The sequence below is a fragment of the Calonectris borealis genome, chromosome 20 (genome assembly GCF_964195595.1).
Source record: "Calonectris borealis chromosome 20, bCalBor7.hap1.2, whole genome shotgun sequence".
Lineage (NCBI taxonomy): Eukaryota > Metazoa > Chordata > Aves > Procellariiformes > Procellariidae > Calonectris > Calonectris borealis.
In genome coordinates this window covers 1,044,978-1,070,120 of record NC_134331.1, presented here as the reverse complement: position 1 = coordinate 1,070,120, position 25,143 = coordinate 1,044,978, and the positions used below count along the sequence as shown (strand labels likewise).

The 25,143-nt window shown below is 45.6% G+C and overlaps 1 protein-coding gene across 6 annotated transcripts in view; it reads right to left on the bottom strand.

The window, feature by feature from the left end:
* Window positions 1-25,143, bottom strand: part of RNF213 (ring finger protein 213) — a 56,551-nt gene that overhangs the window by 4,592 nt on the left and 26,816 nt on the right. For 5 of the 6 annotated variants that reach the window (XM_075169319.1, XM_075169325.1, XM_075169322.1 and 2 more), the window contains 32 exons: window positions 21,503-25,096; window positions 20,476-20,612; window positions 20,057-20,152; window positions 19,486-19,604; window positions 18,785-18,907; window positions 17,985-18,070; window positions 16,998-17,145; window positions 16,494-16,629; window positions 15,868-16,056; window positions 15,263-15,402; window positions 14,669-14,823; window positions 14,097-14,309; window positions 13,529-13,710; window positions 12,617-12,737; window positions 12,406-12,506; window positions 11,965-12,144; window positions 11,266-11,429; window positions 11,068-11,170; window positions 10,241-10,355; window positions 9,110-9,320; window positions 7,921-8,111; window positions 7,477-7,605; window positions 6,516-6,626; window positions 6,031-6,273; window positions 5,283-5,364; window positions 4,623-4,657; window positions 4,200-4,294; window positions 3,283-3,442; window positions 2,767-2,947; window positions 1,826-1,917; window positions 993-1,244; window positions 537-669 (listed from right to left, as the gene is read on the bottom strand). In XM_075169319.1, the coding sequence (XP_075025420.1) occupies window positions 537-669; window positions 993-1,244; window positions 1,826-1,917; window positions 2,767-2,947; window positions 3,283-3,442; window positions 4,200-4,294; window positions 4,623-4,657; window positions 5,283-5,364; window positions 6,031-6,273; window positions 6,516-6,626; window positions 7,477-7,605; window positions 7,921-8,111; window positions 9,110-9,320; window positions 10,241-10,355; window positions 11,068-11,170; window positions 11,266-11,429; window positions 11,965-12,144; window positions 12,406-12,506; window positions 12,617-12,737; window positions 13,529-13,710; window positions 14,097-14,309; window positions 14,669-14,823; window positions 15,263-15,402; window positions 15,868-16,056; window positions 16,494-16,629; window positions 16,998-17,145; window positions 17,985-18,070; window positions 18,785-18,907; window positions 19,486-19,604; window positions 20,057-20,152; window positions 20,476-20,612; window positions 21,503-25,096 (8,017 nt within the window). The remainder of the gene's footprint in view (window positions 1-536; window positions 670-992; window positions 1,245-1,825; window positions 1,918-2,766; window positions 2,948-3,282; window positions 3,443-4,199; window positions 4,295-4,622; window positions 4,658-5,282; window positions 5,365-6,030; window positions 6,274-6,515; window positions 6,627-7,476; window positions 7,606-7,920; window positions 8,112-9,109; window positions 9,321-10,240; window positions 10,356-11,067; window positions 11,171-11,265; window positions 11,430-11,964; window positions 12,145-12,405; window positions 12,507-12,616; window positions 12,738-13,528; window positions 13,711-14,096; window positions 14,310-14,668; window positions 14,824-15,262; window positions 15,403-15,867; window positions 16,057-16,493; window positions 16,630-16,997; window positions 17,146-17,984; window positions 18,071-18,784; window positions 18,908-19,485; window positions 19,605-20,056; window positions 20,153-20,475; window positions 20,613-21,502; window positions 25,097-25,143) is intronic. The other variant, XM_075169323.1, reaches the window with a different exon arrangement.

Sequence of the window (25,143 nt, the reverse complement as noted above, 5' to 3'; positions counted from 1 at the left end):
ATCAAATTAAGTCATTTGCTCTGTTTGTTTATATTCTTCCATTATTGTCTGCTATTGGCCCAGGCTACAAGGCTGGATGGATCCTTGGTCTGATTCTGCATGACCTTTAAGTACTTCTCCATAAGTACTTAAAAACACAAGTAATTGTACTTAAGTACAATTGAAGGAGTTGCCACAAAATGTCTGTATGCTGCTCATGAATGGAAGGGAAGGACATCTACTCCACCTTTTAGGCAGGCCCTACTCTAGGGTGGAGCTTAAAAATTCAACATACCCAGGCTGCATTCATGGATTTATCTTGCCTATCTCTGAGCAGAGTCCCCACCCCTTGTGAACAATCTTCCTGTGCTTAATTCTCTTTAAAGCCATCTGATGACTTTTCCAAGCATAACTCCAGGGTTAAGGTCTCCAGTTCATTTGGATGGGAGTTAAAAGGAAAATATGAGGGCTTAAGATTGCAAGCTCACTTTCATCTTCAACTGGACTATCCAGGGCTTTTTGTTTCGCTAATTACAGTTTTGGCACAGTCTCCTCACCTGAGAGGGGTTCGTTAAGGAAGTCTCTGATCGAGCAGTGCTTGACATCAGCAGTGTTCTGAAATCGCCTCACCAAGTCTCTCTGCAGAGCCAGAATCTCTGGTAAGAATTTAACCAGCCTCAGTTCTGTTTCCTGGAAGAGGAAAGGGGGCCTATGAGTAAGGTTGTCCTTGGACAAACCAGTTTTGAGTACTTTTATGGAATTACTTTTTAAACGTTTAGAAGAAAAAAAAAAATTTGACATGTGCAGTTCTCAAGATTATAGAAAGTTATGAGAATAAAGACACCGTATAATCAAACAGTGGTTTGGTCCCGGGCAACTGGCTCTAGGCGACCCTGCCTGAGCAGGGGGTTGGACCAGATGACCTCCAGAGGTCCCTTCCCACCTCAACCAGTCTGTGATTCTGTGAACTGATCTCTGAGCATTGCAGTCTCTCATCCCTGTATCACACCCACCTTCTGCAGAAATTTCCAAAGGAGAGGGACAGTGTCCTTGGCATTCTTTTGTTGGACTACATGGCCCAGGTTCTCCACCGAAATCCTCTTCCGGCAGCTCCACATCTTGGAATGATGTATGTGGCTGTCCTTTGGCAGTTGGGACAGAAAAGTGACCGGGTCACCATACACTATTTTCACTATTGGATTGGAAGAAATTCTCTCATCCTCTTGTATTCGCCTATTTAACTTCAGAAGTTTTTTATCCAAATCCTGCATTTAAAAAAAAAGAAATTATATCAGAACTGGCAGCATCCTGCCGTGTTGAACCTCCACTAGAGTTTATTTCCCTAATAGCTTGATGACCAATTGACACAGAAATACGTCAAAGCAGAATATGAACTCCTAGGGAAGGCATGTAAAACACATACTGCAAGACAGCTGTTTGTACCATAAAGTTATTCTTTGTTCTCCAGCTCATCCAACTTGCAGGTCTTCCATTCTTGAGATGACGTAAGGTGGGGTGGGGGGGTGGGGAAGGCAGACAGGATTCGTTTGGGGCAACCATGTGCTCACTTGGACAAATACTTTCCACTGAGCTAAAACATTTCTGCTTTTCCAGCTATACAAAATCACCATAGCACAACTCTAGTCTCAGATAGTCATTTACACAGGTAGAATGAAGTTGGCTGACCTTTACAAATTAAAGCTAACCTGCAGTTGTGTTATAGATGGTTTGGCTTTAGGAATAGCTGGGTGAAAAATGCAGCACAGATATTACAGCAGGTCAGATTTCCAAATAGGTGGATTTTGAACTACTCAACTACTGAAATTTTATATAGCAAATTTCTCACCTCCAATTCAGGAACAATAATTGTGTTTGCAAAAATGTTTTCCCATTTGTTTCTCGTCTCTTTGGTGGAGAGCACATCAAACTGAACTGGCCCTGCAACAGGAATATTTAGCCTCTTACATTTGCAATATTTCAGTTAAAAGAAAGCACAGATTCCCTAAGCTTCCAGATGTGACACCCTTGCAAGTTAGCATGATGCGCCAAGACGGATTACAGAGGTCCGAGAAGCTAAACGAGTATCTTAGTCTAGCTGGAGAGTGTCATCCAAAAGAGCACACAGTGATTGCAGGATTTCAGAAGCTTCAGTCCAGTCACTCATTTGAATGCTGTGGACATTTATACAAGTCATTCATAATCCCAGAAAGGTTAAACAAGTTATCCAAGGCCAGACCATGATCAATGACAGACCAAAGAACAGAGCTTGGAATACTGATTTGTGCTGTCACACTAGAAATATTACATATTACATTACATTACATATAAATCCCTCTATGACACAATGACTCATGTCAACCTGAACTCCAGGTTCTACCACGAACCATAGTCTGCCATCCCTCTTCTACCAAATAGCTTCTTGGTAGTCATTTAGAGGGCAGTATAGTATATAGATTATACACAGCATGAGCTATTGTGCTTTGAGTAGTACCTCTGCTTGTGAGCTGAAAGCTCTCTCAACATGTCATGAGGCTATTTATTCAATAACTCCTTTGCAGAATTATGCACCAAACCTTGCAAACCCCTCGTACTTGACCAAAAGAGAAGTAAACAGCCAAAAATTCTTCACTCCCTACAGCAAGAAAAAAGCCTCAAATTTCTGGATCTTCCTCATCGGTTCAGTTACTGCCTGTTGGAAATGGTCTATTAGCAAAGCAGCTAAATAACTGCTGCCCTTAAAATGCTGATACAGCCTGCAGATGTGATATGGCAGGTAGTTTTCCTTACGCTGGCCTGGCTGCTGACGGGGGTCTTTGAGGAGGCTGCTGAGGACAAGATGAAGGATGTTGATAGTCTCATCCACACTCTTCCCCAAAATTTTTGTCAACTGTGCCAAGTCCTCCCGAATATGCTGCTGCAGGAAACTCACAGAGTTGTGCACCGGTGGCTTGATAATCTTTTGCAATGACTACAGAGCAACAAAAGGCAAGAATGAGCATAGCCAATAATGTCCAGTTCAAGCACAAGGCACGCAGAACTACAGTCTTACCAGAAAGTCAACCCCGTCCTATAGGATTCCTACCACTTGGACAAATAAAGGCAAGTATGTGTGTATATGCGTGCGTGCAAGTGCATGAAGGAACCAAAATCATTCCTGGGCAAGGAGGGAAGTGAGTTTGGGTCTCGCATCTTGAAAGACTGCCCTAGTTACTTGGCAATATGATGAAAAGGACGAGCATCATACCAAAGTTTCACTACATTTCATGTGACTACATTTCACTTGGAACTATTATTGGAAGATACCTGAGGATCTTTTGTGGCTCCCAGCAACATTGTCAAATGTGTGAGCATGCGTATCAGAACGAAGACAACTGGGGACATGTCCCGATCAGACACTCCCTTTGTTTTTCTGTGTTGTGGATCCCCAAGTACGTGGCCAGTTTGAGTTCTGTCTTCGTTACTCCTGTTGGAAAGTGTATATATAGTATTTTTTTGCCTTGACAAAAAACACACAAGAGATGACTTCGATACCCAGTGATGTCTTTTTGACCTGTAACTTCTCTGAATGCCATAAAAGCTGCCAATTAAAAGTGCTACAGGGGAATGAGGACTTCCAGTAAGTTTTGTACACAAATAAGCCAAGCTGTGTGGTTTTGCTGGCTGATTACTCTTCCTTGGACATCTCTTCCTAATATGTTTTCTACGAAAAAGGCAACATCCAGCCCTGTAGGGCAAGATTAGCCAACTCTGTGCTGGATAGACGAGAAACCACTGCTGTTAGAACTAGTAACTTTAACATTCTTACACAAGGGCTTCAAGTGCTAATCCAGAGACTCGAGGAGGAGGGAGCACAAGTTACAGTTACCGAAGCTCTGGTAAAAGTTCTTCAGTCATGCTGATCCATTTAAAGAAAATGTTGCCTAACCTACCTATAGGTTCTACACCACATAACCTGTATCAGGATGAGCAGAGAGATGAAAAAGGCTAAACCAGCAGCTTGACAAGATCTTACGTTAAGGCAGTTTCTGCGAAGTCAGTTATACCAGCATTCCTAACAGCTGAGCCTCTTCCCCTCAGAGGCCCATGTCCGAGCTAACGGGGAATCCCACATGCCACCTTTCGGGTAGCAGCATGAAGAGGTTGGTACCTTTTGCCCTGAAAGCATGACAGGCAAGTACTACATCATTTAGCACTGAAAAGGTTAACAAATCAAAGCATACCGGAATTCTTGAAAGCCAGACAGTGGTTTATGCTGCTCCCCTCCAACCCTGGCACCACAGTCAAGGCAGTGGCTAGTTTCCATGGGGAGGCCACACTAGCAAAAAGCAAAATGAGAACACTGAATTCCAGAGCAAGAGCCTCTCCAGCAGAGAGAGAGAATGAAACAAAAATCCAAGCTGTAACTGGTTAATTCGAAAACTGCTACCAGGCAAAGGACCTCTGCCTCTCTTGTTCCCTAGATTTATGGTATAAGCTGCATTAGAGCTATTTTAAATTTTACATTACAATGGCAAAATGATTAATAATACAGAGTTTAGAAAATGAACCGCTGTGCAATAGAACATTAAAACCCTAAACAAAATAAAACAGTTTATTGTTGAAAACACTGCCTGCTTAAAAACCCACCAGTCTCAAATTCTTACCTCTCCTACAGTGCAGGGGTGGCCATTTGGACATTCTATCAAGAAAGAGAAACAAACAGGACAGTATTATAAGACAGATATCTCTGAAGCCCCTGTTATTTCCTTTCATAGGGACCGTCATCTTGGAGCAAGAAATATGCTTCAAAATCTAATCAAAAGCACTGACAGTCCCAAAGCTCAAGAGTGACAGACCCACATAGGAACAAGAGGAAGTTTTCAGTGCTTCTCTCCTTGAGAAACAGGGAATGGAAGTCTGAAGGATTCTGCTACTGAGTACCAAATGGGCTGGTAAGCATGAATGCTCCCGCCCCAGGATTCCTAGTATGCAGTAAGATCCTACTGGGGAAAGCAGAGAACTGAAGCTGGCCAGGAAGGTGGCAAAGTGCTCCTGTTCCGCTCACACCACTTTAACATTGCCAGAAGTAACAGGGCAGGTCTTCTGCACTCTCAAGCTTTGTAAACACCTGTAAGCTTGAGACTAAACAGAAGCTCGATGCACTTTGGTGCATTACCCACATAAACCATAGCTACAAATCTTAATTTACAAAGGATAACTCATGCTGAGAAGAGGAGTGTGTCTGTCCTCACATTTGGAACAGTTTCATTCAAAAACCAAGGATTATCCTTTAGTTTCTTTCACAGCCAGTCAGGAGCACTTACTGTACCAGCGCAGAGCAGCCACTCCTTCCCAGCTCCTCGCCTGAGCCATTATATCTTCTGGCATTGTAGGCAGAAAAGAGTGCTAAGGAGGAAAGGCAAAAAGATGACAAATTAATATATGTCAGTTCTTTCCTGTAGCAGTTGCTCACTGGTTCGTTATTCATGATAGGGAACAAGAGACATCCGAAAGCAGAGATCATGCAGATGATGTACGTGCACATTTTCAAATTCTACTTTTGAAAATCCACTCTTAAGAACTGTCAATATTGTTAAGCCTTGCATGTGCGCTCTCTAGACATCCTGAACTGGATTCCTCTTGGGGTGGCTTGATGTACCCTGGTGTGTACCAGCACGTTTCCTTACGCCTTGGATAGCCAGAAGAAGTAGAGCAGCAGATCCCTCCACCCGGACTCAGCCTAGACCTCCAGGAGCCATGATCCTCTAGAGCACGCAGGTCTCCACAGTATGACCTGCCAACTGCTTTCAGACTTGCTCACTCAAATATCAGCAAAAGTATTTGCCTGATACTGCTCAGGATGCAGAGGTACCTTGAAAAGGTACCAGTCCAGAGCTTGTTGTTCTGCTAGTTAATCCCAACAACACTGAAATAATCATACATTGGTAATTCACAGCTAAAACAGTAAGTCGGTGCTTTTGATGTTAAGAAAGGTTAGGTTATAGAGGATCCAGCAGATACGTGAAAGAACTAGCAATATGCTGCACTGCCATCTGAGTTAAATCTCTTTACCTCCATGGTGTGCGGACGGAATGCCAGATTCCGCAGAGGCTGCAGGACGGGGTTCTGCCCGCACAGCAAGACAGCTGCGGTATGAACAGCCATTTCAATTAGTGCTCCGCTGTGGCTGAAGCTTTGAGGATCCACTGTCAGAGACGGCAGCGTATTCATCACAAGACAAGCTGCAAAGTGCTGCAGGTCTGGAGAATTCAGGACTTGGGAGTTCTGGATGAACTTAATCATAGCATCTGTTTGCTGAAAGCACATATTTAAAAGAAATAAAACCAGCATGATATTGCCCACCAAACTGAAGAGGACTATCAGCTGCTTCCCATGCTGTGTTGCCCCTGCTTTGAAAACAATTCTGTCCGCTCTCATCAGGACATAACTGTATTTGGGGCAGAAGAACAAAAGGCTCTTCCATCAATGATTTAAATCTCATTCATCCTTTTCAATGAAGCATGTTTGTCACGAGCTTCCGAAGTGAAGTATCTTACCTGCTCTTTGGGATGAAGATTTGAGTCACTAACTCCATACAGGGCAGTGACCTCTCTGAAAATAGCCAGGAGCAGATGGACAGATTGTACAGCCGGGGAGCCGCTAGCTGCCTAGAAAAGAAGAACTGACGATAAGGCAGAGAAGAGGCTATAGCTCACAGCCGAAGTTTGACAAGGTTTCAGCTGGTTACTGGACATGCAGGCTTCAGCAGGTCTGTGGTAAAGCTCTCCCCACACATCAAGGGGGAGAGTGCAGAAATGGCTGTTCAAGCCACAAATAAATGAGTAATCTGACAGCACTCAAGCTGATTAAGGGTTTTACATCAGAAAACCCTCGAGTATTTTATTCTTCTAACATCCAGTCAGAATTGCAATCTTACTAGGCAGCAACCTGTACATGTCTGCCTTCAAATCAAATCAACACAGAAGTGAAAAAAAAAAATCACATCCAGTGTAAAATAGATGGTACAGAGACGTTCTAAGACGCATTGTTTGCAAACTTCTTCCTGAAGATTTTCATGTACAAATACATATTGGAAAAGGTTACAATTACACAGAAATCACCTGTTTGATTTTTGCGTGGTAAGACACAAGGCTAGGCAGATATGGGCAGGCAGGGAGGGGGCATAAAGCTTCTTTGATTATCTGCCTACTCTCCAGTCAGTTGGCTACAAGGTGCCTGTATTGCTTACTGTAAAACAAACTGCTGCGATAGATCACAAGGGGAGAAAAGCGAGACGAGGCAACCAACAGAAATAACCTCAGTTACATATGCTAGAACACAGGTGAGAAAGTAAAGCAAACATACGTGTGTCTGCCAGCATAAGCCACAGTAACTTTCAAGCAAAGGCAACCCAAGCACCTCCACTGGAAGAGAGACTGCCAACAGGAACACATTAAAGTTTAAACACTGGCCATCCAGAACCCACAATAGGATTACGGTGAGGAGAACGTGCCCTACCTTCTCTGCCTCTAGAAGACCCTCAGTCTTGCACTCAATCATGGCTCTCCCCACAGCATCACGCAGGACTCTGTAATTCTCGCCACATGCCAGGTAACGATCGATGTGATTCGACTGGCTGTTCTGTCCCTACAAAGGGAAAAGCCCATGGTGAGCACTGTGGACGTTAACCAGCCGTTGGAAAGGCAGAATCTCCTCTTCCTCCCAAGAACTGTGGCATTTCAGCCTTCACAAAGAGACAGCAGGCAGGCATGGCAACCCAAATGGCTTCTCACGGCCATGACAGACTCCATCCAGTAGCGAGCGAGGATAAGTCATCTTCACAACCACTCCCACTGTGGTGAGCCCCCCAGAGCCACGCAACAGTGGAATCACCCCAAAGCAGCACAAACTCAAGACTAAGAGGAGACCAGAGCCACCTCCAAGGAGACGCCTCTTCTTTACCTGTTGCAGAATTTCCACTGGGAATACCCAGTTAAACTGTGCCTCTGTGACAAGCTTCTGAGCAAATTCCATCCCATACTGACTAGCAATTTTCCGGATTAGGTAAACACGATGCCAGTCATTCTTGGCGAGGCTACAAAACACCCTCACATTTGCCAGGTGACGCTGCTTCTCCTCTACCTGGTCTTGCTCTGGAGGGGAAAAAAGAAAAAATAAAAGGCAAACCCACATCCTACCTTGTAAAACTTTTCTGTCAGCTCTAGCTGTAGCACCAAGCTCCTTTTATTAGTACCGACTAATTACACACACAGGAGCACTTGAGAGCCCTCTCTTCCTCAGAAGGCTATCTAGAGTGTTCCTCAGCTAGATTTCAGACAATGATTCAGTTCTTCAACAGAGGATGACATACTCTACTTCCATTTCCTTCTCTCAGGGGCAAGTTCTCCCATTTACTGAGGGGTAGTTCACCCTCAGAGCTCTTCCATCTTGCTCAGTAATGGCTTTCCAATGTCTCAACTGCCAAGGTGATGGTGCTCCCCAAGAATGATCTCCTGGGATGCATTTTGCTAGCCTGACATCCTTGATGCAAGGGCTGGACACTGAAGTCCCTTGGAAGTAGTTATGTTGCCGCACTTTGATGCTTCATGGACTGTGTAAGTGTCTGAGACTCTCCACACACTGTTCTCCTTTATTTGGTCAGCAAATCAGCTCAAAACTTCTATTACTTATTTTTTTGGAAGTATCTCTTCTTCCTTTTTAGCTGTGCAGAGTTCTCATTCATATAAAACAATAAGCCTTACAGCAGTCATGTATCTGAAGCATCATTTATGCTTTATTCGTTTATTCATTAAAGTTCAATTTAGTTGGTCCTAAATAAAATTTCATTGTTAGCATCTAGAGGATAAAATAAATATCCTTCCAAAGGGACAACTGCTATGTAACTACACCCTAGGGGTCACTGGCACAGCCTTGCTACTAGTTATAGAGCATTTCTGATACATGGTAAAGAGGACAAATAATGACTGACGCTCAATGAAAGAGAAAAAAAAGCTGATGCGCTTGTTCTTGGCCACGCATCAGAACAAGTTCTAGCACAGCACACAAGGATTGACTGTGTCCAGCCCATCTCCCGTGGTGACTTTGCTCTGTATACAGCATTTCCATTTGATAGCAGAATAATTAGACTTACCTGTGCGCTCATGCAAGTCAAAGAGCAGCTCTGCAGCCTTACTCAGGTACAAGCGAACCTTGGCTACTGCCTGCAGATATTCAACGGTTGATTCCTGAGGAGCTTCTTGATTGTTCTTTGGGAGATAGTTCTCTGGAAAGCCTCTGTCTCCAGGCACATAGTTTATATGCTCATATCCAAGGCTGCCCTCAGACTTTTCACACATAGAATCCTAAAGATGGGCCAGAATATGGCATGAGTGGCAGAACCACTTAAATCAGATGTCCTGTGCATTGGTACTTTATATCTCCAATGCATCCGCACTGCAGTAAGCACATTAAACTTTCACGTCTCTCACAGCACCCTCCACCCCAACACCATTAGCTCCTCCCTGTGACCTCTCTGGTGCTTATCCTAAACCTCTGCCACATCGCCAAACACCTTCTTCAGCAATACGCCCAAGCTCTCCCCAATATTTCCTAAGCATGTAGCTGAGCAAGACTGTTATGAGCACGCTGACTGGCCACACACATGCAGAAACACACATCACATGTTCCAAGATGCCAAGCTGTACCTGCCTTTCCCTTAGCAAGAATACAAATTTTGATCTTAGCTACAAAGTCACCATTTTAATGAAAACTATAGGAAATGAAATCTCTACCCAGCTGTCAAGTTTGTTTAAAGTTGTCCAAAGCATTAAAAGTTATGCAGGTGGAGGTAAGGGAACAATCCAAACAGCATAATAATCTAAAGCTGCTCTGCAACCAAAACAGTGTCTGTGAAAACAAGAAAGTAGTCCAGTAGCGGACTACTGCAACTAGAAATCCCCCTGCTTGCTGCACTGCTATGTTGGAGTTTGAGTCTTATCGGGCCTCACTTAACACTTAGACATCTGTCCAAGGTGTCCAAGAGAAAGAAGAATTTATGTAATGCTGCAGACGCACACTAGCCTTACTTTGGAAAGCAAGGCTAATTACTGGAGAGCAGGTTCTGACCAGGTGATTTGATATAATCTTCCTTTTGGGCTTTCTAGTTGGGCAGCTAGCTACGTGCAAAAGAAACTTGCCTAAAATTGCCGAAGAATTTCTCTTCTTGGCTTTCTTATTCCTGCAACAGTTTATTGCCCAGCTCTTACCTACGCAGCACTCTTACCTCCAAGCAGTTCACAAAAAGCAAATAGAGTTCTTTTTTATCATTTTTCTCTAGGAGCTCGTTGTGCTCCACCCGGGACAGGTAGCGTTGCACATCATTTTTCACTTCATGGAAGCTACAGGAGAGAGAAACACCCCCTTACCAAACGGCAATACTGACGGCTACTAACGTTCTAAATCATGATCGAACTACTAGTTATGTCCCTGTGACGGGGGGGTCACTCTGGATCCATCTGGAAGATGGAAAAGCAGTTGTGCCATCTTTTGCCAGATGTCATCTAGCTTCACATTCTGAGCTAGGCTTTTATCACCAACAATGCCGAATTAGCAGTTCTAGGGCATAAGTCATCTGATCTATTTTAGGCATCTGATTTAGGAGATGATGACACCTGCGAAATGGCTCTCTGTGCACTGACTGCAAAGGGAGGCCGGAGGAGCAGGTGTGAACGGAGAGGTCTGTGTAAGCATACAAAAGATCATTCTTGATTAAATGTCTGTGGATGAGCAGTATTGCTTCGCTGATCTAGAGCGTATCAATTAGTCGGCTATCTTTACGTTACCCAAGCCACCCACGTTCAGCACAGGTTTAGGTTAAGAATAGCGAGGTAAACCTTGGCACAGACTGGTCAGATACTTCAACACAAGCTACATGCAAGCCAGCCAAGTTGCATAACTAACACAAAGGCACAGGATGAATTTCACCTGTAATGATTCAAATTCAATGAATAGCATGGAAGTGAGGAGAACAATCAGATTGGTTTGATGAGGTCATGAAAAACAAAGCTGAACCCCTAGTGTAACATCCATCAATTGTCTGACTGTGCTCACCTGTACTTCAAGAGGAGCTTCAGCATTACTGAGCGGATGACAGGAGTTTCATCCACTTCATCGTTAAACGGGGACAGAAATTTTGTGTAGATAGCAGGGTGATCTGCAGAGATAAGAAAAAGACAAGTTTGGCAGGTGAGAGAAAGCGGCAAGAGAATCAGCTCCATGAGGCTGAGCATCAGGATGAAGGGAGCTCACCTGAACCTTTCAGGAGGTTTCTGTGAACAAATAGCAGATTAAGGAGCTCTTGGATCACCTCTGCCTCAGGGGGTTCATTGTCCTTGAAGCACATGGTAGTGACTACATCTATGAAGAAATTATTGCATCTCTGCCGGAACAGGGCACTTCTTGCCATGGCATCTCTAGGGGAGGGGTAAAAAAGCATTAGGACAATGTTCAAATACAGAACCACTTAAATAATGGATGAAGCAAAGCAGACACAGGCAAAAGTCACTAAGGTGAGATACTTTTCCAGCTTTCCAAAAGGCTGGATTTGTGCAACACTTCAGTAGTATTGTCTGCAAAGGCTGTATCACATTGAGAACTAAGATAAAAATGGCAACATGATGCCAGATACATTTACTGAGAGTTTTTTGCTAAGCTATCACAAAACAATCCAAGGTGACAAGCAGTTCCCTTGTCCGATTCAGCCACTGACAGCGCTTTAGCTTTACAGGGTTTTGTAACTACAGTTTTCTTACGGGGCCAAGGCAACTTCCTCCCTTCTTTTGGAACAATAAACAGAAAACAGACAGGACCTGTTCCTGTTCCAGAAAGAGCAGAGCAGAGTTCCCTCCACCCGTTCTGCTCATGCTGACAACTTCCGAGGTGCAAATCAGAATTTCCTCACACAACTGGCCCCACTGCAACACTTCCACCTTGGACAGGGTGCAGTACCTGAGCTCCACGGAGACCTTTAAGTGAACATCCTCCATGGCAACCCTGCAGTATGGACAATGCATCTGTGCTGGTACTAGCCACGTTCTGATGCACTTCTGACAGAACACGTGGTAGCAAGGCAGGCGGACTGGATCCTTTGGCTCTCCTAGGCAGATCGGACATGACTTCAGACCGTATCTGTAATTCAGAAACACAATTGCTTCAATGTTGTACTACCAAACGCCTTTAATAAGATGTTAATCTGCAACTAGACCAAGAAGAGATAGTGTAAGACCTGTCGGCTAACTGCTTAGCTTCAGGGTGCAGAATAAAATGGAAGTTACTGCTCTTCATTCGGCTTTCATTACATTGTATGCGGCACTGCCTTACGCCCAGAAATATGCTGGCAACATAGGCAACATTCCTACTGGACCCTGCGGCTTGTCTCAATGTCACTACCTGTAGAGCCTGTTGCTGACTTCCTCCTTACATTGGCACAGCACTTTCACCACTGCAACAAAAGTTGGATGAGTCTTCATGTCTGAATCGTGCTGAAAACACTGCAGAGGAAAAGGACAAAGCTAAATGACTCAGCTCTAATACCCGAGACAAAAATTCACATGATCAGCAGAAGCAAACAGGGGAGAGGTGAAATCACATCTTTGCCTACCTTAGCAAGACGCAAAGTATATTCTTTCACTAAATTCTCAAATTCTGGCATTAGAGTGCGGATGCCAAACAACACATGTTCTACAAACAGAGACATGGAGAAAACCCGGTTCCAGCAGACTCTGTGGGAAGGAAAGCGTGATTTCAAAGAGTTCAATTATGAGCTGAGAGAATGAATGGAAGTGCAGTATCAGGTCATTCTAATGATCTCACTGCTTTTCATGCTCGCCACTATAGCATTTGTGCACTTCTCATGCAACTTCTTGCCTTGCTTTTTAGTTACCAGCCCTGCTTTTTGTCAAGGACAAAACACGTAACAGCACCTAACACAGTGAGCTTTTGGCATAGGAGCCTGTCCTGTACACAGCACTGCAGCAGAATTAAGCCCACTGCAAAGACCTTCTCACACCTCTAACTTTTATATCATAGGAAGTAATTTTAAAAAAAAAAAAAAAAAATCACAATTAACTACACTTTCTTCACTTCAGTTAAACTAAACAAGGTCTGTGAGAAACTGGGGTAGCTCTCTGGGCTTCTCTGCCAAGCGACAAGACTGTCTTAGATGCAATGAAGTTCCCCATCTCTCACAGTCTTTATACACATAGGATGAAGAGGGGAGACACTGCTGGTTAACAGGAACCTAATGAGAGTTTTAAATAACCCCTGAACCCAGCTGGAATGCACTGGATGATACTGCCAGATTCAGAGGGAGAATCTACATGAAATGAGGGGAAAAAAAAAATCTGGTTCTTGATGCTTGGTATGTCATTGAGCCTAGTAGGAACCTGAGTCTGAGTGACTGCAAAGTCTTCGCCTGAGAAAAGCAGCATCAGAGCAGCTTTCAGCCTGTACTAATATTCTTATTAACAGCAAGGCAAAAGATGAAGATTGTGAGCAGATCTGTGGTACATACTCGAGTTTTTTTAGCAGCTGATGGCACCGACTCCCACTCCTCTGTAAATCCTTCTCTTTACAAAGAAATTCAACAGGCATACGAAGATTCTTCACTTTCTGCAGCCAGATCTCTGGATGGGCTGTCTGCACTTGATCCTCCAGCTTTTCAGTACATGCAATTGCAGCTAACACATCTAAAACCTAGATACACACACAGGGTGTAAATATAACACAACAGTTGCATTTCAGAATTATTGATGAACCTTGGGCGCTCAATCTGGTTTGCTATAGCATGTGTTCTACTTAATAATGTTCTACTTGATTATCTTAAGCTCTGGAATTCTCATGCTCATGGCTGGGATCATTAGCACATCCTATTAACTGATGCGAAAGCAGAGCAAACTGTTTTAAATCCTGCTAGTAACAATAACAACATAGCAGATTATTCCTAATACTGAGGATCCTGACTCAGCTCGTGCTTCGCACTTTACTGTCGCTGAAATCAAAAGGAGACTGAACACTAATTCAGCGAAGATAGAGCTCTCTGCTAAGGTTGAGGATCACAAAATGCCTGGTAGCGACTCTACCATCTCTGAATGCGGTATTCCACATCCTTCCTTGTTAATGAGGTAGTCAACCACGTCGGGGTGTACAGCCAGGATCCTAGAAAAGTTCTGCAGACGGCTCTTGAACTGATTGTATCCAAGGTGGACCCAAGGCAAGGACGGCACCGTCTCCTCTCTTCCGGGAGATGTTGCCTTCCATTCCTTTATGCATGATAGGAACACAATTTGCAGACACTGGAAGTTTAGAAAAAAGTTAAAATCAAAATTAAAAAAGAACTTTTATCATTCATTTTGTACTGGAAATCCTGGCAAAATTCCCTGAAAGAAGAGAATCAGTACTTTACAAAGATAGCCTTAAATGATGTGTCAATTTTTATAGGTGCTCCTATGGAACTGCTTTTCTGAGTAAGGTCTCGGCAATTTCAGCAGCCGTTCAGGGTCAAATGCATCTGCTTTGTGGCTACCTTGCTATTAGTCTGTCTCAGAGAGGGATTTTGGCTGAGAAGACAAGATTGATACAGAAGGACATGTTCACGGGCATCACTCCCTTCTCTCCATCCAAAGGGTTTCCAGTACCCGTTCCAGACACTGACCTGTAGCTCTTCTGGGGAGGACACCCCAATGGTCAAGACAATAAAGTCTGTGATATAGCACTGGAAGAGCATCTGCCTTTCTTCCTCAGTCAGAGCAGAGATAAATTTTCCCAGTGCAGTTTTCTGGAAGATATCCACAAACTTCTCAGCTTGGTCTAGAAAATGAGAATGCAGAGAAAAGCTGAGTATTAGGAGGAGGCTGGGTTTGATACAGCTTCTATCCTAAAGAGACTGACACCTAATTAATCACTGATACATACAGAACTCCCCTCATTCAGAACACTAACAGGGGATTTGAGGCCAGGCCTTCTCAGCCCAGGCAGAGTTGTATTTATGGAATCTCATCTTGCCATTAACTCTTGGCATTTCCACAGCATTTTTGAATACAAGGGCACAGAATATGTGAGAAAGACTAATAGTGAGAAGCACAAAGAAAAGCTAGCTGCACAAAGCTCTGCTGGCTCATAGGAGCACAGAGAGATTGAAGGTGACTCCCGGGTCACAGAAGGGTAGAGGCACGGTAGCAGCAAACCAGAGCTGACAGGGCGGGTGGATGGAGATGCTCTGTATCACGAGCTCAAGCCAGGCTCTCACCTTCAGTGTTTTGGATGTATTGAGCTTCCAACCACATCTCATCCAAGTACTCCTTTATCCTCCAGCTGAAGGGCATCTCATTCCCAACATCAGCAGACACCATCATGTTGTTCTGCACCAGGATTATCTCTGGTTGAGAGCTAGGAGATTAAAAAGTCATTAATGCGCTGGGCTTTTGCCTGGGAAACACATTCAGACAACAGAGGCAGGAAGCTGCAGAAAGCAAGAAATTAGCCCTAGAAGGGGACGAGGGAAGGGGAAAGAACTGAAGGACTCATTAATACAGCAGATCCTGCCAACTGTGTAGCGTTAGGACTTGCTCAGTAAGCGTTCCCTGGCAAAAGGGCTGTCACGGCAGGACACGTGGGCTTCAAGGGCTGGGTAAGAAGTGTGAGCATGCCAAGAGCTAGAGAGCAAAGCCCAGGAGTACTGGGGACAAGGTAGAAAGAACAGACTTTGAAGTCACCGAGAACTGCCCTGCTGCCTTCAGCACAGCACAGGGGAGCAACCAACAGCGTTAATCTCCCATGTGGGCTTAAAGCCAGTGCTGCACTGGTCTCAGTGCTGCCAGCCAAGCCCTCCTGCTGCTCTCTCCAGGGGCTCACCTGTTCTTACCCACACCGTAAGGGACAGTCAGAAGTTTTGTATCACTGAAGATGAACATCCACAGGTTTGTCACCCACTCAGCTGCCGGCCTGACCAACAGCTCCAGATTGCCATTTCTGTCTATGACAGCAATCAGGAGAGCCAGGAATGGAGTGATCACGCTCTGGACTCGCTTCCACAAGGTGTGCCTTTGGGGGCAGAAAGAGACCAAGAAACCCAGAGGGAAGGTGAGCAACGACATCAGCAAATCAGGAGGTGGTTGTCCCGAAAAATTGCTGACATTTGCATGTGAGAAAGTCCTAATCCTGCCTTTAAGGGGAAAAAATACCACCAACAAAAAACCCTACACTTCTCTCACTCATGGCTTGCCTGTAATCCCACTGTTCCACTCAAAGCACTTGAGCATTCGTGCATTCCTGTCACAGTACAGCCCATTCAACTGTAAATCACCCTCCCTCAGGAGCCGGGAGAGGACAAAACTGCCTTCAGAGAGTTTCCAGCACAGGCTGGAGACTGACACTGCAAATATTCAGATTACACAAAACTGCTGTCTCTGCTGCACAGTTGCCATTTGCAAACTCTTCTCGGAAGCCTGCAGGTTACAAGATATTCCTGCTGTCCTCACCTGAAGGTGCCTGCCTCCTGGAGAGCACTGAGGTTGGAAGCCTCCCGAAGCACCCAGTTTTTGGGGTTAAGGGAATTTTCTTCTTGCTTCTTCAAAAGGTTGGAGAGACGAGCCTTTGTTATCTTCAGGAAAGAGGCTAGAAAAGAACAGGAACTTGCATTTGCTCTTCTATTGGCATTGGATCCAAACCCAAATATCACACCAAGCACAGCATTTTACAATTGTTTCAATAATTGGCCATGGGGGAAAAAAAAACAGCCACCAGAGCTAGCACAGCCAGAGAAAAAGCTACGACCTGAACTCCAGGAAAAGCCCTACAGCCATCAAAGGAGCGACAGGCTGGAGCACAGACACACACACTCTTGGGAGATTGCCTGGGAGTTCCACCTTGTCTACCCTACAGCAAGGGCCACGGACCTTTGGGTCCCCAGTGAATTAACTTACATGTTTTGGTGGTCCCCTAGCTGCTCAGGACACTACCTGCTGCAGGCAGGGAGCACATACCTTTCAAGTCATCCTCTTTGGACAGAAGGCCAAGGAGAATCTTAATTCGCTTTCTGCTTCGACTAAGATCTTCATTTTGGTCCCGTAGCATCCCCACAGCACTTTGTACACAGGTCCTCAGGAGTACAGTGGTGTCCAGGATTTCACCCTTCCCAGGAACAGTGTGAAAACAAGTTCATTACTTTTCAGTTTTACACCCTTGCCCCAACACCTCCCTCTTAAAACGATTATAGTGCTCTCTAGAAAGGGCCTGTCCCCTTGGCATCCCATCTCCCAGTTTTCCTCTCATCTCCGGCTGCAAATCTAAGTTCTTCTTTTGCTATCAAGTACATGATGCAACTTCTGTCGCCCTCTCAAACTGGCATGCAACACAGCATTTGTATTAAGGTAAGACTCCTATAGGGGGAAAAATTCAGTCGTTCAGGGAAAAAAGTGGAAATGATAAACGTGACTAGAGAAAATATGCCCTCCCTGGGAGCTGCTTAGGCACTAGGGGGGCAAAAGCCACATGCAGTCACCCTCGTACTGGGCATCCTCCAGCTTATGCTGTCAGGGGAACACGAGCCAGTCTTAACACGGCTGCAGCACAGCAAAGTCCACAGCCAACTCCAGCACGGCTCCAAATGCACGCCTCGGTCAGAAAGCACAAACAACTGGAGTGGCAGGCTCAGAATCACAGTTCTCAGCTTCAGGGTGTAGAAAGACAACAGATGCTTTTCAAACTGATTTTTAAAAATTAGGAGTATGAAATGATTAAGGAATTAGAGGGTCCTTAGAATGGTTTACTACTTTAGTGATGCTGATTTTGATTGGGCTGCAGGGGGGGGGGAGGAATTTGTGTCTGATCCTTAACATTCATGATGCAAATAATATTCCTGATGGATTTCAAGTGAATGGGGATGCAAAAGGTGTGTTGCACCTACGGATGACAAAGAGCAGAGAGCCATCTTGACAGCTGAGAAGCAAACAAATGTATTCTGAACTGACCTCATAGTGCTCTGCTTCTGGCACTGGTGTTTCAACCTCCACCTTGTTTTCCTCCTGTTCTTCTCCATTCACAGACAGAGCTACAACTAAGGTGTGGAATTTTCGTTAGAAAGAAGCAGTACACTTCTGCATCAGTCAGATAAGAGTTTATTTAGCAACTGCATCCCAGAGCAGCAGAACATCTGTCAGAGATCCATTACCACCTGCATGAGTAGCTGAGATCCACCTCTCTAAACACAGCTACAGCTGCTAGGGCTGTCAAGCTTCATGCAGCAAGAACTGGAAGAAATACGACACTCAGAGCTAATGCACTAAGCTCTAAGAGAATCCTGTAAGGCAGTACGGTGAAAGGAAAAAGCTTAAGAAAAAACTGAGGGGAAAGGAAGAATCTTTTCTAACCTTCCTACAGGTTCAGGTGAACAGATCTATAATTCATGCAAGTGAGATATTCTCTGGAGTGACTCCTTGTCAGTGGTCTCTGCCATGCAGCATCTGCTGCCTCCCATGCTGAGACAGAGCACTCAGGGTGCTGAGCAATCCCACATTTTTGTCAAAAGAAAAAGGGAAAACTACCAAATTAACTTACTTGATGACCCAAAGTTGCAGTAACGAACTAAATACAAATACATGTTGGTAGCCATGTGGTGACCCCCACAAAAAACAGATGCTGGACAGGGAAAATCATTAGGTATGTTGTACCAGGCATAAGTTCCACTAGCACCAAGTCTGGGACCACATCTCCCCTTTTCCCCGCTGGCATATCAAGAACCACTGGCTGGCACAGCCAGCATGCTGCTCACCTTTGGTTTTACCTGAATCCTCACAGAACACCTGGCTGATGGTGAGGTTCTGCAGGGCAGTCATATCGGAGATCATGTCCTTGGATCTGCGGAGATCGTCTATATGTACCGACTGCCACAGTCCTAAAGACAGAGGACAAAAAAAAAGTCATTTCATGTCTGCAGCACGCCCTTCTAGCGGAGCTTCCCAAGAATTATCTCCCAGTATCTGTGGGCTAGCAGTTCACATTCAGAGTTCGCTTGCTCTCACTTCTTGATGTAGCAAGGGAAAGCAGCAATTCACTTTGAACATGGTAACGCACACCACCCTGACTGACGGGGCGTGCACACTACCGGGGCTCTGAGCCCACCACACACAGCAGGAACTGTTGTTTGCTGCTGAAAGCAGAACACTAAGCACGTACTCAGGAGCCTCCTGATGCAGTTAGCGTCCTGTTTGCTTGCTGCTCTCCAGCTGACTAGAAAGAGGACTCCTCTGTCGGTGGGCGAGGCAAGGTGCTCGCACAAAGGAGACGGGGACTGCAAGGTACTGACCCCCCAGGGCAGTCCCTGCGGGTAAGGGAAGCAGCTCTCACAACCCACAGGACACACTGATTCCAGATTTTAAGCAGTAAAAAGGAAGGTGAACAAGAGGAATGTTGCTCTGGTATGTTTGCCTGAAGCCAGTTGAAGAGTGAGGAGCGACAGATGGCCAGACCCACCTCCATGGAATCCCACGTAGGACGTTCCTCCTTCCACCCGGGAAAGCTTCATAATAAAGTAAACAAAGACAGAGACTTCTCCCAGGCCCACCTTGTTGATTTCGTTAACAACAGTGTATCTACAACAGAGAGGAAATGCTGTTGACAGCTCAAAGGCAGACTCAAGTCCATGGCCACAAGTCTCTCCTCTGTCAGAGGGCACATTTCTTCCCCCGTACAGACCTAAGTGACTCGCTCCCAGCCAGCTGTGCCGAGCCCACCACCTCTAGCTATGCCTCGAATGATAACCCTGATCCTCAGCCCTTCAGGACTTCTGCAGCCAATGGCAAGAACTCACACTTCAAAGGGGATTGATTATCTGGTAACTTGACTCAGCTTAGTCTATTTTGACTTGGGTTATGAATTATTATTTGAAATACAATTAGTGCTTCTAGATTCATTCCACTGCAGAATAAACAAAGGATTGCACATTCCTGACTCTGAAATCCCCAAAACAGCACTGACAATCAAACGGGGGTGAGGAGTCACCAAGCAGAACAGCTAGCTGGGAACCACTTCACACTGGACTTACTTGGCTGAGGCGATGAGCTGGGCATTTTGAGAGCCTTCTCCAAAGTCTGTCTGAATAATAAGGACTTTATTTCCTGATGTGGCATCAAGGAAATCTCTGAAGAGTGAAAGGGGGTTTAAAAGAAGTCACTAAGTGTAAAAACAAAACATTAAGGACTGTAGAAGTAGTCACTCCACGTTAGCTTTGGCTGCTGCAGGCAGGAGGAGAGATTAAAACACCCACCCTATGGGTGGCATAACTTCAAAAACCCATCTCAGTATGATGGAGCTAATACAGTTTGCCCTGAGCCAGTCCACTGTTTAGTACAGCATGGCCTCTTGCCTCCCTTTTCCCTGTGCGTTACTCCAAGCGTTCTGCCCCCGCATCCTCCACCCAGACGACAGCCTATTCAGAGCAGGATAATGCAAAACCAGACTCACCGGATGGCCTTCAGGAATGAGTACTCCGTGTCAAACTGCTGCAGGAACAGGATTTGAGGCCTTTGTGCTTTACCCCGCACTTCTCTCTCCAGACAAGCGGCGTCAGCGCTGGTGAGAAGCCTCGAGAAGGTGGTGACCTGGGAGTGCGAGATGTAGGTTTGCTCAGGAATGCAGTAGGAAGGAAGTAGAGACTTACCCATTATACTCCCAGATGCTGCTAACTTGCTGCAGAGCTGCACTGCACCCCAAAAAACCCCATTTATTTGCCCTGCCAGCAGGCCCAGGTCAACACGGGCTGTTACACTGCCCCAGGGCCACCACTGGGTAGCTGGACACAATGACTCTTGGTGCTGCCAGATGGGGCACTGGGGCAGCTGAGGAGGCGCTGCCAAGGCTCTGACAAACTTCTCGTGAAGCCCTGTAGCGTGCCTCCCCGGCGGGGCTGCCCTCCCTGCAGCGCTCGCAGGGAGCAGCAACTACAGCCCCAAAAGAACGCGCGTTGTTTCCACGAGAGGCAGGAGAGGGAGAAAGTCTCAGCTGAAGCCCTTTAGTTTTAGTACTAGGCAAAAGTCAAGCAGAGCTATCCCATTAACAGCCCATGAGATCTCTGGCTGTTTGTGGCTTAGCTGGGTTAAAATCTTTTGTATCTTTAAGACCAGAGGCAGACACAAAGAAATGAGGGTTCAAAGGCTGCTGACGACTTTTTCTGCAGGCAGTAGCCTGTTTCGCTGGCTGTGTTCATGGAGACAGAACTACTTTCAAAGAGATGCATCAGCTGCCCAAACTCACTTAAAACCCCCGCTTGCCAGGGAGCATCAAATACTGCCTCACACCCAGCAGAGGTATTAGATTCTTCAGGATGCAGCAACACACCCGCTGACACAGCCACCTCTGCACACCCGGGCACTAAGCGGCAAGGCTGTTATCAAGTTCACTCGGGTGCAGCCATAGTGCAGCCCTAGCAGTATAAACCAAAAACCTCAGTGCAGGCTGGGAGGGTTTTGAGAGGGTGCTGCAAGATACTCACCTCTGTAAAGACCGTTTGGTACCCAGACCCAGCGTGGACGTGAGCTCGGAGGAAGTCTGCAAAAGACGTGTGCTGCTGCTGCTTGAAGTATGTGTTGGCCAGAGAATCTGCCATGAACAAACCCACCGAGTTGCAGAGGCGGATCACAGAGTCTGGGGTGGCACAGTTCAGCAGTGCCAGCTGGGCTTCTTTCTTCACGCAGGACATGAGTTCACTAGGAGGACACACTGGTTTCAGCCTGTCTGTTGTCTGCAGGACCACTGAGGCACAGGTATTGGAGTGGTAGCCCACAAACACATCAGAAGGGCTGTACTTCTGCTTGCTTATGAAGTGCTCTTCTGTATTGGCTGCAGTGAACTCATGCACCCACTTCTTCAGCTCTTTCACAGTTTCTCTTTGCCCCTTGTCCAGGACAGTACTGATATCCAGGTAGTGCTTTTCCAGCCTGTTGATCAGCGGGATGGGAAAGTGCTTATATACCACGTCTTTCTCCTCGATGACTATCAAACGGAACTTCGGGTGCACTCGGCACTTCACTCGGTGGGTGCCCAGCCCCAAATCAACATACTTCTGGCCAGCAAGGTACACGTAGTATTGATTGAGGGCATCGTAGAGGCTTTCATAAAGGTTCTGCAAGTTGAGGAGCACAACCATTTGGCCAGTTTCCATGCAGACCTTCACGCGGTTGATGTTCCTGCATATCTGGGTATACTCTTGGTCCTTAGGGAAACTGGAGCCAAAGATAATTTCTGGCTGTTGCCGGGCAGTAAAAAAAGCTTGCTGGAGGATTTGCAGTGCTGCATAATTCTCAGTCAACACAAGCAGGTACCTGCAATCACCATCCTGACCACTGCTGTAAATGTTTTGTCGTACCAGCTCAATTCTACTGATATCACGAGCACGTATTTCTCCTTTTTCTGGTAACTGTGAAGTGAATATTTCCAAGGCATTGACATCATCTTTGCCACCAAAGTTACGAAGAACAACTTCAGCTATGTCCTGAGGTGTCGGCTCACTTTTGGAGCTCTTAGCTAAGGCAAAAAACATCTTTATGAGGCTGTAGTAGTCACGCAGACCAAAGAATTCCCTGTCTTGGGCCTTGCAAATATTTTCATATGCATCTGCAAAGTGACAAAAATACTGTTCGACCTTCTGCAAAGCACCTCGTGCTGAGCAACAAATCCCCTTCGCACTTTCTATGAGCTCTTCTTTGCTGGGGTCACCACGTGAGACAAAGATGCCTCGATTCATTTTAGCAGGATCCAAAGCCCAGTTGGAAATCCCGATGAAGCCAACCTTTTTGTGAGGAAGAGGGACATCATCTATGCAGCCATCTTCCAAAAGTGGATGCAAAGTCTTCAAGGGCATTTTGGGAGAGTCTTCTGCCAGCCCAATCTCATCCAAAACCACCACTGAGACATACTCCTCCAAGTTCTTCCCTTCCTGGAATCGAGCACAGTGCTTGAAAGTGCCTATGATTCCTTCTGGAGTGGAGAGAGGACTGCACTGAAAAGACACTAGATGGATCTGCTTCAGGTCCTTGAACAAATCTGAATGAGCTGCTTGGCCCTGCATAGCATCAGCCACAATGGTTTTTGCAAGGGATTTGGAGCTCCCAGGCTTCCCAACAAGAAAAAGAGGGATTTTCAACTCAATGCAGATGACCATCATAAAGACATTTTCCTTCAAGGCCAAGTTTCTTGCTATGGTATCTCGGAGGTGCACACCACTCAGGAATAAGTCCTGCATCAGGGAGATTTCTTCCAAAATCTTTTTCTGGGTATCATAAGGTTTTGGAAGGACCTGGCTGATAGCACTCCTATATGCCTCCTTCTTTTCCAAGGATGCGTGATAGCAGACCCCGACTGCCAGCACTAAGGACCAGATAATGTTGTTTCTCTCAACAGTGCTCTTTGGAGCTCTCTTCTCGGCAAGGTACTTCTCCAGTTCTCTCAGCAGTAGTTCACTGTGCTTGTGAAACCACTTGAAAACTTCCATGCAGCGTTCCACATCCCGCAGGCTGACAAAGCTGCATTCATCGTCCCTCTGCCTCATGTACTGCTGGGAAGCAAAAAGCACATCTGTAATTACCTCTGCCTCAGACTGCCTCATTGGGATGTGTTCAGTAACTCTCTGTACAATCTGCTGTATGTACATTTTTTCAGTTAAGTTGTTCAGCTGCCCAAAATCCCACACTAATGGGATCATGCTGGGTGGGAGCGCATGGACCCGGTACACAAGCTGTCTCAGTGGAATTGATCCAAGCTTATCCTTCGTCTCATCTGCTTTGACACGGTAGCCCAACCCAGCTAATTCCAAGCGTTGAATCATCTTTGGTGTGTGCTTACGATAAGGGTTGCAGGCTGCTATGATCTGCAAGCCAGAGCAAGAGACCAAAGGCTTCCCCTGCACTGTGTGATCACACAGAACTTCCTTGATGCTGCTTACAGCCTCTGTTGTGTTGGCTTCATCGAAAAACAGGACCGTGTCCAACCCGTGCTGCTCCTTATTGGTTTTAGCAAGGGCTTCTGCTTCTTTGATCCTGGCATAAATCATCTCTGCAGTAGTACCTCCATGAACTTTTACAAGCTTCATGTTCTCTACCTCTACACAGCTTCTGCGTAACTTGCACAGAAACTTTATGAGTCTGGTTTTCCCACAGCCTGTTTCTCCCATGATGACAACTGGGATGTTGCATCTGAATCGCATCTCAATAGCCAAGATTTTTAGCACGTTGTCTGTTGTGAGCTCATATGTCTCATCCGGGTCTGTTACCCAGGGGATTCCCAAAACCATGCAAAGCTTCTCTAGCTTCTCATGACGAGGCAACTGATCAAATGGAACATTGAAGGGAACTCTTTGGAGTAACAAGCCATTGTACAACTGTGAAGTCATGACATTTTTCTTGATAATGTTGCTATTCAAAGGATTAATAGCATCAACACTGCCACAGCCACGAGGCTGAAAGTGGAAGCCAATGAATGTCATGGACACACGATCTTCATTGAAAAACAAATATGGATGAGGCTCAGACTCCCACCTTTTCCGAATGCGGAAAGGAAGAAGATCTTCTTCTGCAACGTTCTCCAGGTTGGAGAACCGCCTTCCGGAACTTTGATCAGAAATGTTTAGGGAGGGTGTTGCAAAATCCCTTGCCATTAAAATCATGAAGGTAACGACAAAGTTTTTGAAACCTTGCAAAGTGTCCTGGACAAAGTCAGGGTTGCAAAAGACAGAAGCTTCACAGTCTCTCAACTGAACATTGAGAAACCACGTGAAGTTTCGGAGTTCTGACCAGGAGGGATCTGTGATCCCGCAGTGCAGGAGTAACTGCTGCAGGCATTCTGCCGGGTTCCCTTCCACAGAGTGCGCTTCGTAACAGAATGTGTCCAGATTGTACCCCTGCTCAAATCTTTTCAGATACTGGAAAGGTCTCTGGAAAGCCTCACTGCAAAATTCCTCCTCATCCATTCCTGGGTCTGAAGCATCCCCAGATTGCTTCCCAAGTGTCTCCATTTCTAATACTTCCTTGGGAGACTTGCATGTTACTTTAGGGAACACATCCAAGAAATTATACTTCTGGCTCGCTGACATCTGGAGTAAAGGAAAAGAAAATATGTCATCACAAAGCTGTAGCCCTA